Source organism: Ictalurus furcatus, chromosome 28, assembly GCF_023375685.1.
Source record: "Ictalurus furcatus strain D&B chromosome 28, Billie_1.0, whole genome shotgun sequence".
NCBI classification, from domain to species: domain Eukaryota; kingdom Metazoa; phylum Chordata; class Actinopteri; order Siluriformes; family Ictaluridae; genus Ictalurus; species Ictalurus furcatus.
The window spans coordinates 18785784-18804523 of NC_071282.1; the positions used below are offsets into that span (position 1 = coordinate 18785784).

The 18740-nt window shown below is 42.2% G+C and overlaps 1 protein-coding gene across 1 annotated transcript; it reads right to left on the bottom strand.

The window, feature by feature from the left end:
- Nucleotides 1–3589: 3589 nt before the first annotated feature.
- On the bottom strand, nt 3590–17723 carry fam78ab (family with sequence similarity 78 member Ab). Its single transcript, XM_053618587.1, has 3 exons — nt 17219–17723; nt 16181–16863; nt 3590–7416 (listed from the first exon to the last, which is right to left on the bottom strand). Exons 2-3 carry the CDS (start codon nt 16540–16542, stop codon nt 6891–6893), a joined length of 888 nt encoding a protein of 295 aa, XP_053474562.1. The 5' UTR covers nt 16543–16863; nt 17219–17723; the 3' UTR covers nt 3590–6890.
- Between the last annotated feature and the right edge of the window lie 1017 nt (nt 17724–18740).

An 18740-nucleotide genomic window follows, 5' to 3' on the forward strand; every position in this document is an offset into this window, starting at 1 on the left:
AGGCCTATAAATACCAACGTTCTTCATTAAAACACCTTCACACCCCAACATTCTCTATGAAAATACCACCAAAAAATAAGTCTTTATAAAAATGCTTACTAAGGCCAACTTTCTCCATTAAAGCAGCATCAAACACCAACCATGGCCATGAAAATGCTGCTTAAAAAACAGCTATATTCATGATATCCGTATTATCCTCATATTCCACCAGCCCCGGTTTGAAGTTTACATTGATGCTGACACCAAGTGTATCTTTTGCCTCGTATTGACGCCACGCCTTAATCTCAAATTCACCTCTCTGTGGTGTTGAGTATCATCGATTGTGGGACGTAGCCAAGGCTAAACGAGCGACGACAGGCCGGAGAGGCTGACGCTGATAAAATGAAAAGGCGACCCATTTAAAATCCCTCCGAGGGATCCGGGACAGGGTTGCCAGATCTCATCCCAACTGCATCACCCTCACAAACGCACCTGAAACTGGTCCAAATTAGGTCAGGCAGTGGAAATTCTCTGCACTTACACTTTGCCTTTGTTTGCCACAGCTTCTATTTGCAATAAAAAAAAAAATTCATTCGAATGAATTCAGATTATTTAATTCTATTCTAATAACAGCTCCATTTCTTCTTTAGATTTTATGTTAAATGAAATCACTCCTGTAGTGTAATTGGTTCAACTGTATATAATTTGTATGATCGAATGTGTAGAAAAGGCAGTCGGCGTTCCTCTAGGCTCCGTTTTAGGACCTTTTTTTTTTTTTTTTTTAATTCTGTACTTCACCTGATTAAAAAAAAAGTGTTGGTTATAAAATCCCTTCTCTTCATTACAGTATTATTTAATTATATTATAAGCTTTGTCTCTGACCCCTTTTTTTTTTTTACATATATATTTATTAAACAAATGCAAATTATTTTCCAATTATTTCCATAAATGTGTGTTGTGTCGAAATATTCCGAAGTCACGCAATCCAAACTGCTCCAGTTAAACTATCATGGGCTACGTCCCGAACCACATATCACTGTACCTAAGCACATTGTAGACTAGCAGAATTAGCATGGTTGCTGAGCCATATATCAGAGCATTATGGGCTTTTGGGGCTGTAGCTATAGATGCCCTGGATCAAAAAGCCCTACTGTAATATTAGCATGTGCCGATATTAGCAGTAAGAGATCCGTTGTGTTTGCTAGGCATTACAGATTGAAACAGGTGTGCGCTAGCGGCTAATGGCTTTCTGTAAATTTAGCTCTGCGCTTGGGAATGCTAGCCGTGTGCGATTATCCGAGCAGGTCATGGCTAACTTTAGCTATAATAACAGTACCACATGAATACAGTAACATATATTGGAGTTTTTCTGTTTTTTATTCGCCGTCAAGTCGACTTGAGAAGCTTTGAGGGAGGTTGATTTTGTGACTATGATGTGTGCTATATATAAATTAGCATTTTGATTTTGTTAGGAGTTTACACTTTTAGTTTTGAACCCCGCGATTGTTCTTCTAAAATTGTACTTGTACTCGTAATTTCTTCTAAAATTGTACTTTTTTCCCCGGGTTCAAACATACGGTATACGAATGATTCTCTAAAAGCAGACTGTCCAGGCTGTAAAGAATAATAAAACGAGCACTTCTGCTTCCGCTGGGTTTCTTTGCCTTGGCTTTTCTCTGTAGTAATTTTCCTTGCGTTATCGTTTCGGAGGCCGTTCATCCGAGAAACCACCTCAGCTGTTTTTTTTTTTTTTTTAAATTAATTTTTTTTTTAACGTTCTTCACCCCCTGCACTTGCGTGATCTGAGTAGACCACAAATGCACTCACTTCCTTTTCATTTTATTTCACTTCCTCCTTTCCACCCATGCATCAGCTCGTTTAAGCGTTTTTATTTCTGTCTGTGCTTTTTATTTCCTGCTGTCCCCTTCACCTTCGATGTCAAGTCTGATAAAGCGTGCAACGCTGACATAGCGGAAGTTCTTGAACAAGCTGAAATGTAATTATACATGGTTCAGTTATTTCCGCATGTCATTCTTATACATGATTCGTTTATTTCCAAATGTGATTCTTGCACATGACTCAGTTATTTCCACGTGATTCTTATACATGATTCTTTTATTTCCACATGACTCTTATACATGATTCGTTTATTTCCAAATGTGATTCTTACACATGATTCCGTTATTTCCACGAGTCTTATACATGATAAGTTTATTTCCATGTGTGAGTCTTATACATGATTCGTTTATTTCCACGTGATTCTTGCACGATTCGTTTATTTCCAAATGTGACTCTTATACATGATTCGTTTATTTCCACATGTGATTCTTATACATGATTCGTTTATTTCCACATGACTCTTATACACGATTCGTTTATTTCCAAATGTGACTCTTATACATGATTCGTTTATTTCCATGTGTGACTCTTATACATGATTCGTGTATTTCCAAATGTGATTCTTATACATGATTCGTTTATTTCCACATGACTCTTATACATGATTCGTTTATTTCCGTATGTGATTCTTGCACGATTCGTTTATTTCCAAATGTGACTCTTATACATGATTCGTTTATTTCCAAATGTGATTCTTATACATGATTTGTTTATTTCCACATGACTCTTATACACGATTCGTTTATTTCCAAATGTGACTCTTATACATGATTCGTTTATTTCCAAATGTGATTCTTATACATGATTCGTTTATTTCCACATGACTCTTATACATGATTCGTTTATTTCCGTATGTGATTCTTGCACGATTCGTTTATTTCCAAATGTGACTCTTATACATGATTTGTTTATTTCCACGTGATTCTTATACACGATTCGTTTATTTCCAAATGTGACTCTTATAAATGATCGTTTATTTCCATGTGTGACTCTTATACATGATTCGTTTATTTCCAAATGTGACTCTTATACATGATTTGTTTATTTCCACATGTGATTCTTGCACGATTCGTTTATTCCTGTTATTTTTACGATTTAGTTTTTAACATGTGATTCTTGCACATGATTCAGTTTCAAATGTGATTCTTTCACATGATCCAGTTATTTCTACATGATTCTTTCACATAATTCATTTTCGCGTGATTCTTACACACGATTCAGTTATTTCCACTCGTGTGATCACGTGAAATGTTTGTGATTTTATTAAACAAACGAGAATACCCGCAGAAGTTTACTGAGATTTTTGTTTTATTTTTTATTTGAGTACAAATTGTTCACATTGTGCATCGTCAGTTCGACTGATACGTCAGTAGCGCCGTCCGGTTTCAAGTATCATTGTTCGATGGCAGAGCTGCTAAACAAAAACAACAAAACAACAACAAAACTTCAGGTGTAATATAATATATGCTTTTTTTAAATTTAAAAACAAATCAAAGTTATCAGAATAAAGTCTGTTGTGTAAACTCACTCAGCATCACTGAATACATCTCTCTCTCTCACACACACACACACACACACACACACACGCATCACAGAGAGAAAGCACTGAAGACACGTTAGACGGGAAGTCTGTGCTGTTTAACTGTCAGAAAGGAAGTAGGCGAGATCTGACGGTGAAAATCCTGTAATCAGCTCAGTTTCCTTTCAGACATGAAAATGAAGCGATTTATTATTAAAACTCTGTACATCCTGAATTTAATTAAATATTAAAATTAACACAACATCCTGTGGTGAAAATAAATTGGCTGGTGTGTGTCAGTCAGAGGTTTCCTTAAATTGTGTAATATGTTCATTATACATTTCTTTATTATTATTATTATTATTATTATATTCAGAAATACTGAGCCAGGAAGAAAGAAATGATCTCTGAAAGCCACCTTTAACACTTTAACACTTGTAAACGAATAATATACTTATAGTATGTCTTTTTGCATGTTTTTTTTTTTAAAAATATATATTTTCCAGTGCTTTGCTGATATAAATAGTATAATATAAAATATTATACATGAGTAGCTCTGCATTTATTCCTATTTATTCACACTGCAAAAAAAAAAAAAAAAAAGAAAAGATATACAAGTCAAAAGATGGTTAATACGGGCGAATTCATCTAATATTCCATATGACGAGATTGATAATATTCCTTATTTATAAATGAAATGTGAGATACGGCTGTTTTAGGTTTATTTCGGTTTACTGTAATCTTATAAGAGATAAATATGAAATAAATCGGACTATATAATGTCGGGGGGGGGGGGGGTTTGCAGCGTGTGCCTCGCAGCCTCTTTGCAGAGCGGTTGGTATTCATAAATGATTAATTGTGTGTGTGTGTGTGTGTGTGTGTGTGTGTGTGTGTGTACTGGAGACATAAAAAAAAGACTTTACAAATAGATCCAGATCTTAGGAAGCTGTGGGATTTCTCTCATCTCTCAGAGAAGGGAAGCAAGTCTCTGTGTGACGTTATCACATCACAGAAAATGAGCACTAAATATTATATAGAAAAACATCGAGAGAGAGAGAGCGAGAGAGCGAGAGAGAGAGAGAGAGAGAGTTCAGTGTGATGCTCGCTCTACCAGTTTTAGGTTTAGGATGTAGAACATGTTTGAGAGTCTTTCCTCTACATCACGAATACTGAACATGGCTCTTCGTTCCTCTCTGCTGGAAATAAGATGCTGCCCGTCTCTCTCTCTCTCTCTCTCTCTCTCTCTCTCTCTCTCCTCTAGTTTCATCAGAATACGTGTGTGAGCTGCATACGGTCGGCGCTCGGTACGCTTCCTGTATCAGTGACCGAGTTGACAATTTCCTACAGCTGCACGAATCCATACCCACTCTGTAAACGCTGGACGCTACGTAAGGAATAAAACACACCGAGGGCTGTGCTGCTAAAGGAAAACAATCCACCGGGATTAATATCAACAGCAGGCGTTATTTTTCAAAGAAGTTTACATCATACTTATTATCCATTAAAACACTCATCCTCTCACCAGCTTCTCTTCCCCCCCCCCCTCTCTCTCTCTTTTATTGATGTTAAAACACGGCTTGTCACCTTCCCGAGAAAAAGCCCAACTCGTCTGTCCTGTCTGTTACAAAGCACTGACACTGGAGACTCCTTCCTTCAATGTCTACCTCTCTTTTTTTTTTTTTTTTTAACGGGTTGACGCGCGGAGTACGCCGGACGCGTCGCCCGTGAGCGTACGGACGGCGTGACGATGACGTGTTACGAGGTCGTATAAACCTGCGATGGTCAGAGCTGCTGTTAGAGAAAGTTAATCAACACCTTCTGACCCATAAGAACTCAAGAACCCAGACCTTTTTGGAAAAACTTGGCATCGTCGTGAAAAGGAAATCGTTTCCGTAGAAGCGGCGTCGCATCAGACGACGAATGAATTCAGCAGGGCGTGAAGACGTGTATTCTCTTCTGCTGTCGCTCGGGCTGACCTCAAGTTTCAGACCGTAAATAACCTCAAGGGGAGTTTCACAGTTTCGAGTTTGGTCATCGTTACAGTGACGGAAGTGGGCGTAAACATTCATCCGAACAGCGGAACTTTCCGGAGCGGAACTTTCCGGTTGTTGTTGTTGTTGTTGCACCTGGAACCTGACCTTAATCCACCGATCCTACACCGTTTCTCCACAGCATCACACGTACCTAGAAACGGATAAAAAGCATGGCGTGTCATGGTTTAATAAATAAAAATACGAGTGGTTGGAACGCTGCTGGGGGGATGACGAGCGTCGGTGCGGCAGCGGCTCTGTAAACGCTGCGGTTGATTATTTTACCGTAGCGGCGCGACACCGAGGGGTTTATTACTCACTTACTGTGCGGAAGTCGTCGTGTCCTTCAGCTTGTTTACCGGGGAGCGCGTATCTCCGTGTCAGCGCACGTGATCAGATTTTAATGAACGTATCGATCAGACGTCCGTATCGGAGACGCAGCAGAGGTAAATAAAAACGACTTTTGCGCGTGTGGTTTTTTTTTTTTTTTTGGTTTTTAAATGAAAATCGCCTCTTCCGTATCGGAGAGGTTCGTTATACGACGATCCGGCGCGTGGTGTAATCGTATTCTCGTTTTAAAGTGAGGATCTGCCGGGTCGAAGTCTCGTAAATAAACCCTACACGGCCGACAGCAGGACAAACGAAGAACGCCGCTCTTTCTCTCTGTGTGTGTGTGTGTGTGTGTGTGTGTGTGTGTGTGTGATGTCATATTCATTTGTTTCGCGTCGTCGTGACGAACACGGCCGAGGCCGATTTGACGGCTGGATCGCTGCACTTGAAGGGCGTCCAGGATATTTTGGACTGGACCGGTTCTCTAATTCGCTCTGCAGTGCTGTGATAAAGTTTCCTTTCAGTCCACAGAGAATAAATCCAGCCAAAAACCACCCGAACCGTCTCCTGGAGTTATTCCTAGCCACGACACGTGAAACGTATCCGAATAAACCCGTCGTGCTTTAGAAAGAGGTGTACGCAATACGCTGTAAAAATAAAAAATACTACTACTGATAATAATAATAATAATAATAATAATAATAATAAAAGGAAGCCAGTCCTTTCGGGAATAGCACTAATCACGAGACGTGGCTCGATGAGGCTTTACTGCGTTGCATGGTGTTTGTTTAAGGCTGAAAGTTTTTTTTTGCAGTAGAAAGCGATGTAAACTTAAGGCAGCATGGATTCAATGTCTTATGTCGTATGTATAAATCTCCGAACGCATCATCCCTTAGCACAAGAGAACTGCGCCTATAGAGAACGCCACCCGAACACACCCGGATAAATAAATACAAACGGTACGTTCCGACGCACAACACACTGAAAAGCTACTGTCACACTTTTTTTCCTCGTTTAGCACAGTGATCCCGACCCGTCCTGTGACGAGAAACGTTGCTCTGCTCCTCGTTCACGGCTCCTCCAGTGTGAGACTGACCTCGAGTTTCATTTAAAAAAATACTAAAAAACTGTAATCAGTATTTAGGAGGGATGACCACCACCGGATCTCCAGTCCTGGGCCTCCACATGAGGACTTGTGCGTCGTTGGCGTTGGGTTTGACCATGGCGTTGGGCGGGATCGGCTCGTTTTTGCCCAGCAGTCGAGGCTGTTCCTGATCGACGGGTTCCAGAAGCTTGGCTCGCTTCCCCAGCGGTTTGTCCGGATCCACCTCGATGTGTAGCCGCATGCGCCAGCGCACTGTCCGCAGCACCACCGTCTCTCCCGACGCCTGGTTGATGGCCACCAGCCACGTGGTGAAGCTCTGGTCCCTCCAGATGTTGCTCAGCATCGGCACGTTGCTCTCGCTCACCGGCACGCCCCACGTCACGCTCGGGTAGAAGTTGTCGTTCATGCTGACGGTGAACTTGGTGTCTTTCTTGGTAGGACCCACGAGGGTGCAGGTCTCCGTGGTGTTGCCGTACCAGGGATAGTTCACGCCGTCCGAGTCGCTGATGGCTTGGATTTTACCGTCGCGGAGATCCGGAAGCTCCCAGCTCGACCTACGGGACAGAGAAACGCTCATGAGAAGTTTCCGAAGGAAGACAAGACGTGTTCTCAAGACGCCTGAGCTTGCAAAAACGATTCGGCTCGAGGATCTATCTAAAGTCATGGCAACTTATCCAAAATATGGAGCGATGCAATTAAACCGCTGTCTAGGAAACACTGTTCCCGAAACTGATCTGAAAATCACAGCATCCACTCCACAGACCCTGAGGTTCACCCAGTCACGCTAATCACTGAAGGAAGAGGCGGAGCAGAAGTCCCCCAAGGCAACAGACGCGTCTTTATATTTAGCTACTCGGGGTCGAGTTAAAGACGGAATAATGTCCGTGCTGAATATTTTTGACTGGAGGTGAAAGGGGAGAGAGGTCTGTGCGTCCCTGAAAGACCTCTGTAGCTAATTTAAACACAGCTTGTATCTGTCCTAAGCTCCCGTGATCATCTGGCTGGGTTTGTAAAGCGCCGCAACAATAGCGGGTATTGTCACGCGGCGCAATAATACCACTGAGGCCTCGGTCGTTTCGGACGAACTTCTCGGATAAACCGGATTCAGGGTTGAAAAATAGAACAGAACTAAACACGACGACGACGACGTGGGGATTGACACGCTAAAGTGCTACACGCTCGTCACAGTGTCGTCACGGAGAACAAATCGAGACATTTTCACGTGTAACCCTGAAGTGTGTGTGTGGGGGTTTTTTTTTCAAGCCTGGAAATGATCCAGAGAATCAATCCCTGGTCCTCTTGGAAAACGGTGGTCTTGGATTCGCTTCCACCGGACAGCGGCGTTGGCTCGGAGTAACGTGATTGGTCCGACTTTTCACTTTACTTCCTGTTTCGTGGTTCGTAATGCCGAGGTTAGAGTTCTTACAGCCGCTAGCGGAGACGGAAACGCCGTTGTTTGGCACGCGAACCAGACATTTACGTGACCGGAGCGCTGTGATCACCTCGCCTCTGTGGGGTGCGAGAGCTTTCACTGAAAGCGTCGCATGAAAATGTCGGCCTGCGCGGCTGAAACGTTTCCTGCGGTTTGCGGATGCTCCTGCACGATAGCGCCATGCGGGAAAAAACGGAATTACGTTTATTGCGCGGACGAGCTACAATACGGAAGAAATTCGATTATAAGCCCCGCCCTCGAACCAGCCCATAATCGGACGTGGGCGTGGCCTCGTTGTGAAAAGAAAACCCGTACATTAAGACTTATTTTTACTGTATAGTGAGGTGTTCTTAGATTCCCGGACGAGTCCTACTTAGAAACCTCTTTAACAGAGCCCTACATAAAACTTTTAAGCGTCCCCGCAGTGGGACTCTTTTTTTTGAAGAGTCCAGATTGATATTCGAGTGGCTTTTACGGACCGCAGCAAGACGGTGACCTTTCTGGCAGAACCGTGTGGATCAGCAGAACGGCGCTGACAAAAAAACCACATCTGTGCATGAGATGCATTTATCTCACACTGGGTTTGGATGTAGATGATGGTGTGTGTGTGTGTGTGTGTGTGTGTGTGTGCATGTGTGTGTGTGTGTATGCAACGTTATTTTTAAAAAAGAGGTTAATTTAAAAATGTCCGCCCATCTGATACTTATTCCGTCCCTTTATAAATAGAGTCACATACACCAACACCTGCCTTCTATACTCAGTGACCAGTTTAACAAAACCATCTACTCTACTTACTTACTGTAGCCCAGCTGTTGCAGTGTACAAAAGTATTGGCACCCCTTATGCCCTGTCCATCAGTCAAAAATGGCAGCACTGAGCAGGTATTATTTGGGTTTGAGGTTAATTCCAGTACACTGACACCATTTTGTGTGTGTGTGTGTGTGTGTGTGTGTGTGTGTGGGTCTGTGTGTGTGGGTGTGTGGGTGGGTTTAAACACTGTGCCGAACACTCACTGCACTTTAGTACACACCACTCCAGTAGCCTCGACCTAAATTAAACTAAACTAAACACTGCCTTCCTGAGTTCCAAAGTCGAACCATAATTCTGTCATGTTTCTGTACAAACTGGCACGACATTAATAAAAAAAGACGCCTTTATTTCTAGAGTTATCATGAGATGTTGCTTAACGGACGCCATTTTGGCTCGGTAGCTTCGCTGATTCGTGATAGCGTCTACTACAAACATCAGTTCCCTGAATAGAGTTACGTTCTGAGAATTGTTATTGTATTTTTTGAAGGAAGAAAAAAAAAAAAGAAATGCTTAATAATTATTTTGTTGTTTGTGGTCAAGCCCACAGCCACGTCCGGTTCAGTTCTGAATACGTGGCGTGTCGAACAGACAGAGATACAGACACTGGCATTCACACACACGTCACTTTCCAGATGAACTACAGTCAGTAATTCTACACCTACAAAGCCACCTAAATGCTAGCTAACTAAAGCGTTTCGTTTTATGAATGCGGGCAAAAAGAACAGAAAAAAAGACTTCCTGTCTGAGGTCGGCGAGATGCTGTCGAACGCACTAAGTGCTTCTTTATTGAATTACTGGGAAACGAAACCGCCATGCTGTAGATCAGGGGAAGTATCACTTTCTCCCGTGCTGCTCGCTTTACGTTTAATGGAAGATCTGATGCCGGAAGAGCGAGCGATCGATCGCGGCGTGCACGAGGGGGACGCGTTATAACGCCGAGCTGTTAATTAGCAGGTCGCAGAAGGGCTGAGTTTGACCTTTACAGCTGTGAAAAGGAAAACAAACCTGCTCGCTTTTTTAATCTCTCACACACACACACGCTAGTGTGTACGGTACAGGATGTATGACGAGCTACGCACGCTCACACACACGACGACGGCACGCCGTCGATCTTCGACAAATACGCAAGGAAACGCAGATTTCATTTCGAGCGAATCTGTACCATCGTATTCAGCACAGCTTTTCGCTCAGCAGAAACCCTGATGTTTCATATTGACGTCACTTCCTGGTTTTAATCGTGTAAAAACACTGCCATTAGGGCTCTTGAGTGCTGCAATAAATAAATCGTTGGGCCTGATCTTCAGGAGATTAGGGAGCGAGATCGAATCCTGACGATGCCATAGCTATAATTAGCCAGAAGTCAGTTAACCATACACTAGCTAATCGCTCGTGTATGCGGAAGAGGGATGATAGCGATTTCCTGTGCGTGTTGTCATGCCGCCGTGCTCTAATCACATATAGTAGCTAATCACTTATAGTAGCTAATCACATATAGTAGCTAACCACATATAGTAGCTAATCACATATAGTAGCTAATCACTTATAGTAGCTAATCACATATAGTAGCTAATCACAGCTAATCACTTATAGTAGCTAATCACAGCTAATCACATATAGTAGCTAATCACTTATAGTAGCTAATCACATATAGTAGCTGATCACAGCTAATCACATATAGTAGCTAATCACAGCCAATCACATATAGTAGCTGATCACAGCTAATCACATATAGTAGCTGATCACATATAGTAGCTAATCACAGCTAATCACATATAGAAGCTAATCACAGCTAATCACATATAGTAGCTGATCACATATAGTAGCTAATCACAGCTAATCACATATAGAAGCTAATCACAGCTAATCACATATAGTAGCTGATCACATATAGTAGCTAATCACAGCTAATCACATATAGAAGCTAATCACATATAGTAGCTAATCACAGCTAATCACATATAGTAGCTAATCACTTATAGTAGCTAATCACATATAGTAGCTAATCACATATAGTAGCTAATCACAGCTAATCACATATAGTAGCTAATCACTTATAGTAGCTAATCACATATAGTAGCTGATCACAGCTAATCACATATAGTAGCTAATCACATACAGTAGCTAATCACAGCTAATCACATATAGTAGCTGATCACATATAGTAGCTAATCACAGCTAATCACATATAGTAGCTAATCACAGCTAATCACTTATAGTAGCTAATCACATATAGTAGCTAATCACTTATAGTAGCTAATCACATAAAGTAGCTAATCACAGCTAATCACATATAGTAGCTAATCACTTATAGTAGCTAATCACATATAGTAGCTGATCACAGCTAATCACATATAGTAGCTAATCACATATAGTAGCTAATCACAGCTAATCACATATAGTAGCTAATCACAGCTAATCACATACAGTAGCTAATCACAGCTAATCACATATAGTAGCTAATCACAGCTAATCACATACAGTAGCTAATCACAGCTAATCACATATAGTAGCTGATCACTTATAGTAGCTAATCACATATAGTAGCTGATCACAGCTAATCACTTATAGTAGCTAATCACATATAGTAGCTAATCACAGCTAATCACTTATAGTAGCTAATCACATATAGTAGCTAATCACTTATAGTAGCTAATCACATAAAGTAGCTAATCACAGCTAATCACATATAGTAGCTAATCACTTATAGTAGCTAATCACATATAGTAGCTGATCACAGCTAATCACATATAGTAGCTAATCACATATAGTAGCTAATCACAGCTAATCACATATAGTAGCTAATCACAGCTAATCACATACAGTAGCTAATCACAGCTAATCACATATAGTAGCTGATCACTTATAGTAGCTAATCACATATAGTAGCTGATCACAGCTAATCACATACAGTAGCTAATCACAGCTAATCACATATAGTAGCTAATCACAGCTAATCACATACAGTAGCTAATCACAGCTAATCACATATAGTAGCTGATCACTTATAGTAGCTAATCACATATAGTAGCTGATCACAGCTAATCACATATAGTAGCTAATCACAGCTAATCACATATAGTAGCTAATCACTTATAGTAGCTAATCACATATAGTAGCTAATCACATAAAGTAGCTAATCACAGCTAATCACATATAGTAGCTAATCACTTATAGTAGCTAATCACATATAGTAGCTGATCACAGCTAATCACATATAGTAGCTAATCACAGCTAATCACATATAGTAGCTAATCACTTATAGTAGCTAATCACATATAGTAGCTGATCACAGCTAATCACATATAGTAGCTAATCACAGCTAATCACATATAGTAGCTAATCACAGCGAATCACATATAGTAGCTGATCACAGCTAATCACATACAGTAGCTAATCACAGCGAATCACATATAGTAGCTGATCACAGCTAATCACATACAGTAGCTAATCACAGCTAATCACATATAGTAGCTAATCACAGCTAATCACATACAGTAGCTAATCACAGCTAATCACATATAGTAGCTAATCACAGCTAATCACATATAGTAGCTAATCACAGCTAATCACATATAGTAGCTGATCACAGCGAATCACATATAGTAGCTGATCACAGCTAATCACATACAGTAGCTAATCACAGCTAATCACATATAGTAGCTAATCACAGCGAATCACATATAGTAGCTGATCACAGCTAATCACATACAGTAGCTAATCACAGCTAATCACATATAGTAGCTAATCACAGCTAATCACATACAGTAGCTAATCACAGCTAATCACATATAGTAGCTAATCACAGCTAATCACATATAGTAGCTGATCACAGCGAATCACATATAGTAGCTAATCACAGCTAATCACATACAGTAGCTAATCACAGCTAATCACATATAGTAGCTAATCACAGCTAATCACATATAGTAGCTGATCACAGCGAATCACATATAGTAGCTGATCACAGCTAATCACATACAGTAGCTAATCACAGCTAATCACATATAGTAGCTAATCACAGCTAATCACATACAGTAGCTAATCACAGCTAATCACATACAGTAGCTAATCACAGCTAATCACATATAGTAGCTAATCACAGCTAATCACATACAGTAGCTAATCACAGCTAATCACATATAGTAGCTAATCACATACAGTAGCTAATCACAGCTAATCACAGATATTCGGTATAACAGCACAATTCGCTGCAGTTATTCTCTTAAAAGCAGCTACTGTTACCACCCCAAAGTTGATTATTTTCCCATGACAGCACGTCCTTGTGCGTCTCATTCTTCTTACACCACAGCAATACGCTAACGATTACAACTTTTTCATTTATGTCGGAAAACTTCAAACTTACAGCTTTTACCTCTGGCGGTTACAAAGCTCTGACACTGGAGACTCCTTCCACAGATACTAAATAAACATCTCCTTTCAGGAATCGTCCCCGTATCAACACGCGATCGCACGCGTTTTCCTTCTTTACTCCGTTTATACGAAGGGTCTACTGTTCCAGAAAATTCATCAACACCTTCTGACCAATCAGAACCCAGTACCTCGTGTGAAACTGATAGAGAAGCTGTGAGGAGATATCGTCAGCTCCTGGGAGTTTCAGAGATTAAAAAGAATATAATAAATGGACTGTGAAGTATGTTGACACCGCTAATGAAATGCTGTTTTGTTTTTTTGTTTTTTAAATAGTCCAACGCTCGAAATGTCGATTTAGTGAAACTTTACTCACAATTTTATTTTCCAAGAATTAAAAAGCTCTGCTCAATTACAAATTTTATTTAAACACTGTTGCTGCCCGCCGAGTCTCTCGCTGCCTGAAGACATCTTATGACACAGTAAAGGCTTTTTTTTCCCCCCAGAAAATAGGTCGTGGTGTGGTTTCTACAACAGGAAGTAGGCCATGAAAGAAGAATGAAGAAACCGTTACAGGATCTGGGCTACAGAATGTCACTGAACGTCTCAGCCGCAAGTCTTCTATTAAGACCACCAACGGCTTCTGAATTCGACAAGAGTAAAGCGGTTAACACGATCATCCTAAACCACGCTACCGCACCACGTGTGATTACGTCTCTAGAACCTCAGAGAACCTTGGAGTTGTTTGCTTCACGCCGTCTGTGGAGGTGCACGACGACGTCGATGAGCCACTTCCGCAGGTTTAACTATTCTGTAACTGACAGCAGTGCAGCTTTATTATTTATTATCAATGCGCTCGATCCGTTTCTATAGTAACGGACTTTTAAAAGTCATCGATAGGTCACAGAGATGGGGTTTTTTTTTTGGTGGAACATTTATGGAAGGAGTCTCCAGTGTTAGCACTTTAAGTTTAAGTTTTGCGACGTTTTCAGGACGGCGGCGTTTACGCTTTCTACGGTTTCTCGGTAACGCGCGTGACAACCCGAGGTTTTTTTTTCTGTCTTACTAACTTCCGAAGAGAGAAAGATAGAGACGCCGGTGAAGGAGCGAACGTTTAGAGCTGCTATCACGTACGTGAGAAGAGGAACGTGTTTCGTGGACGTTCCGTAACACTACACGTGTCGTATTTTAATACGTAAAGATTGTACTCATGGGCAAGTTGCTGTGGTGTCGGAGGAATAAAACACGTTTGGGTCGTGCCGTTATAGGAAAGTAATCAACTTCTAGCTTGTAACAGTGACTCCGGCTTCCGGCTCATGCGCTGCGTCACTCGAAGCTAACCCACAGCCAACGTCTTCCCGGATGATCCGGATAAAATCTGTATAAAGTTGTTGTTGTTTTGTTTTTTTCCTCAAAATCTTCAAATCCGTAAATTGAGACGAGTAACACCGGCTGTTCAATCGGGAGAAAAGTCAAGAAACCATTACAAATACCATTACAAACGATCAGCTAACCATTAAAACCATTACCATTATTGGTCCTTAATGGTATCCACTAAAAATAACATGCCACCAATAGAAGGCAGCAGATTACCAGTAGAGACGTACAGAGATCAGTACAGTTTCCATTCAAACCAATCCAATTCCCATTATAACCATTACAAAGTCTGTGATGGTTTCTATAATGGTTAGCACGTTTGCCTCACTCGCACCTCCAGGGTCGGGGGTTCGATTCCCACCTCTGCCCTGTGTGCGCGGGGTTTACATGTTCTCCCCGTGCTGCGGGGGTTTCCTCCGGGTACTCCGGTTTCCTCACCCAGTCCAAAGACACGCGCTGTATGCTGATTGCTGTTTCCAAATTGTCCGCAGTGTGTGAATGGGTGTATGTGTGTGTGTGTATATGCGATTGTGCACTGCAATGGGTTGGCACCCCGTCCAGGGTGTCCCCCGCCTCGTGCCCCGAGTCCCCTGGTAGAGGCTCCGGGCTCCGCACGACCCTGCGTAGGATAAGCGAAACAGAAAGTGAATGGATGGACGGTTTCTAGTCTGCGTCTCTGGAAGCTGATGTTCTGCAATGGCTGAGCTGCATTATTGGACGATTTAGTGACGGTTATGCTTCCCCCCCACCCCCCCCACCCCTCGTTTTCGGCTCCCCGAGAGCTTTACCTTTTATGGAGTTTTGTGGGTGTAGCTAACCATAAAGTCGACGTTCTTTGATACGACTGATTGATGTTTATCAGGTTGGGTTTTTTTTTTTTTTTTGGCAAAAAAGTTTAAAGTTCGGTGAAAAGACGTAACTTTTACTCATAACTTTACTGAATAAAATAATAAATGAGGCCCAGCGGATACAAACAAACGTGGCGTCTGATGATGAAGCACGTGCCTTTAAAACTCAGGCAGATGTCTGCTCTTATCTTGGGAGCACAAACTCAACAACACCTCTTTTATCTAAAAAAACCACATGACGCAGCGACGATAACAATAATGCGTGTTAATTATTGCAATATGTTGCACAGTCGAATATCAGGACATGCCTAGCTCAGTTTGCTGACCATTTCGGATGTGTGTGTGTGTGTGTGTGTGTGTGTGTGTGTGTGTGTGTGTGTGTGTGAAGTCGCTCAGTTTTAACTGTAATGTCATAAAGCCCATAGCTTATAGGAATGACACAAACCCGGCCAACATGGCAACCCGGTCATGAGTCACACTTACATGCCCTCGGCTCCGTATCGGTTGTAAAACTCCATGTGGTTGCACGCCTGGATCCAGCCCACCGTCCACGTCTCCTTGGCGGACACTGGGGGCACGAGGACGCGCGCGGTGGCGCGGAAGTGCGGCGTCCGGTAGCGCAGCACCACGCTGGAGGACTCGTCGATGCTGGTGGGGTTCGGGTCGATGGAGGTGGTCACCTCGAGCACGGCGACGCTCTCGCGGAAACTCTTCGGCTTGCACCTGAGGCTCTGGATGCAGCCCATGGCGCTGAACAGCAGCAGAAGCGGCAGCGACGACGAGATCCACCACAGCAACGTCCCGGAGCGTGCACGCGACCCGAACGCATGCACCGAATATTGCATCCGTGTTGGGGTTTTTTTTTTAAGCGTTATTATCGCATCCTCGCGCAGGATATCAAACGGAAAGGGTCGTGCTCCATCTCTGTCATCTCACTGCGGCGAAGAAAACAACAGAAAAGATAGAAATCCACAGCAATATGTATATATATAGGCTATATATGTCTTTTTGTTTGTCTAGATGTCAGTGTGCGCGCGTGCACTCGCGAGGACTTTCAGCGTCTTCATGCTGTCTCTCTCCTCACCCGATGACCCCTCCGGTTGCAGGTTTGCACGCGCGTGGCCTCCCTCGGCCCCACCAGAAGCGCTCGAGCGCAGATCTACAGACTACAGAAAAGGTCGTCATTTTTTTCCGCAGAGGATTTTAAACAGGAGAATAAACTCACGGTCGCGGCTTTGAAGCGTTACAGCTGCGTGATGAAGCGTCATGAACATCCGCAAACCGTGAACGTGCTGAGTTCTAGAGAAGTTTCTAAAGAGCGGTCATGAAGCGAGGCGGTGCGCGCGCTGCTCTCATGTGCCTCAGAGAAAAATAAGCATAATAATAATACTATCAATAAGATATTTTTAAAATGCGCAAAAAAAAAGTGCGTAAAAGCGAAAAGTTAATAATGCATAAAGTTTAATAAGTTATAAAGAAGCTATAAAGTAGGATTTGAGTCGCACTATCACCACGACTTACCTTTAATGATTTATCTTGAACCGAATTAATCCTAAATGCGGAATTATTTAACAAATTAAAATAAATCCGTATTTGGTATTTCCGTTTTAATTAGGGTAAAGTCGTGCTGCTTTTTTTTAAATCCTGTGCTTCCTGACTTGTTTTGTTTTTGTGGATCTCTTCACGCCTGTAGAAAAGTGCATTTCATTGTTTTGTTTTTTTTGGTCCATTAGAATTAAAAAAAAAAAAAAGACGAATCAATTCCACATTTCAGCATCTCACAGGGGCGACTTTCCGCCTTCCTCCTCCAGGCACCATGCAGAAAATAAATGAGATAAAATATCATATAATCAAGCACGTCCCAGTTTCATCTCTCTCTCTCTCTCTCTCTCTCTCTCTGTCTCGGTGTCTTTGGTGTGAAAGTTTTGGCACCCCGTGGTACTTCCCATGCGTTCTGGTTTCCTTTGGTGCTTCTGCGTCGTCGTCCTGCCGCGCTGCGCTTCTGGTCATTACAACACACACACACACACACTCTCACATAAAAAAAGCATCTGGTCTCTTTATTTCAAGGGCTCTTGAAAAACGTCACATTTCCTCCCCTCTCCGAAGAAGAGCATTGTGGGTAATGTAGTTGCACATCACGTGGGTCGTTTTTCCTTTCGCAATGAGCACAGCACTCTCAAACTAATAACCTCCAAACTGTAAAATGAATCCATGATGATTTATTCACGTCTCTTACATAGCTAGATAGAGTGCATAGATAAAAGTTATTTGTATTTTTATTTTTCATGATAGGCTGCATACTAACGCACTGTGTCAGATGTAGCGACTCAGTAGAGTTGAGTCTAAAATAGGCTGTGGTGAACGAGAGAGAGTTCGGAGTTTATCCCGGGAACACTGGGAATACACCCTGGATGTGGCGCCTGTTTGTCCCGGGACACCATGTCCACACATTCACACACTCGTTTAGCTCCACCGGTTCACCTACTGGAATGGTTTTGGGAGGAAACCGGAGAACCCAGAGGAAACCCACTGGAGGAAACCGGAGAACCCAGAGGAAACCCATTGGAGGAAACCAGAGAACCCAGAGGACACCCACTGGAGGAAACCGGAGAACCCAGAGGAAACCCACTGGAGGAAACCGGAGAACACAGAGGAAACCCACTGGAGGAACCCAGAGGAAACCCACTGGAGGAAACCGGAGAACCCAGAGGAAACCCACTGGAGGAAACCGGAGAACCCAGAGGAAACCCACAAGCATGGAAACACTGCACAAACTTTAAGCGGGGACTTTGGAGATGTGAATGTGAACTTTTTGCGCTACAGTGTAGAAGCTATGACTAAATTATTAATTAATTAATGCATGTATTTAATTATTTATTTTGCATGTGCTGAAAAGCTGTTTGGTTTTTAATCTCTGATTAAATTCGCTTTAACCTGAACATCAACATTTTCAACAACAGTGCTGCAGTAACAAAATCATTTCCTGGCAGTGTTCCGCATTCCTGACATGGCTAAACTAATTCAAAGCTTCCTTTTCTTC

Excerpts from the sequence above, each read along its gene's own strand:
- fam78ab (XM_053618587.1), bottom strand. The coding sequence starts at position 16,542 with ATGCAATATTCGGTGCATGCGTTCGGGTCGCGTGCACGCTCCGGGACG. Across the intron at positions 7,417-16,180 it reads CGATACGGAGCCGAGGGCAT|GTCGAGCTGGGAGCTTCCGG; the intron begins GTAAGTGTGACT and ends TCTGTCCCGTAG.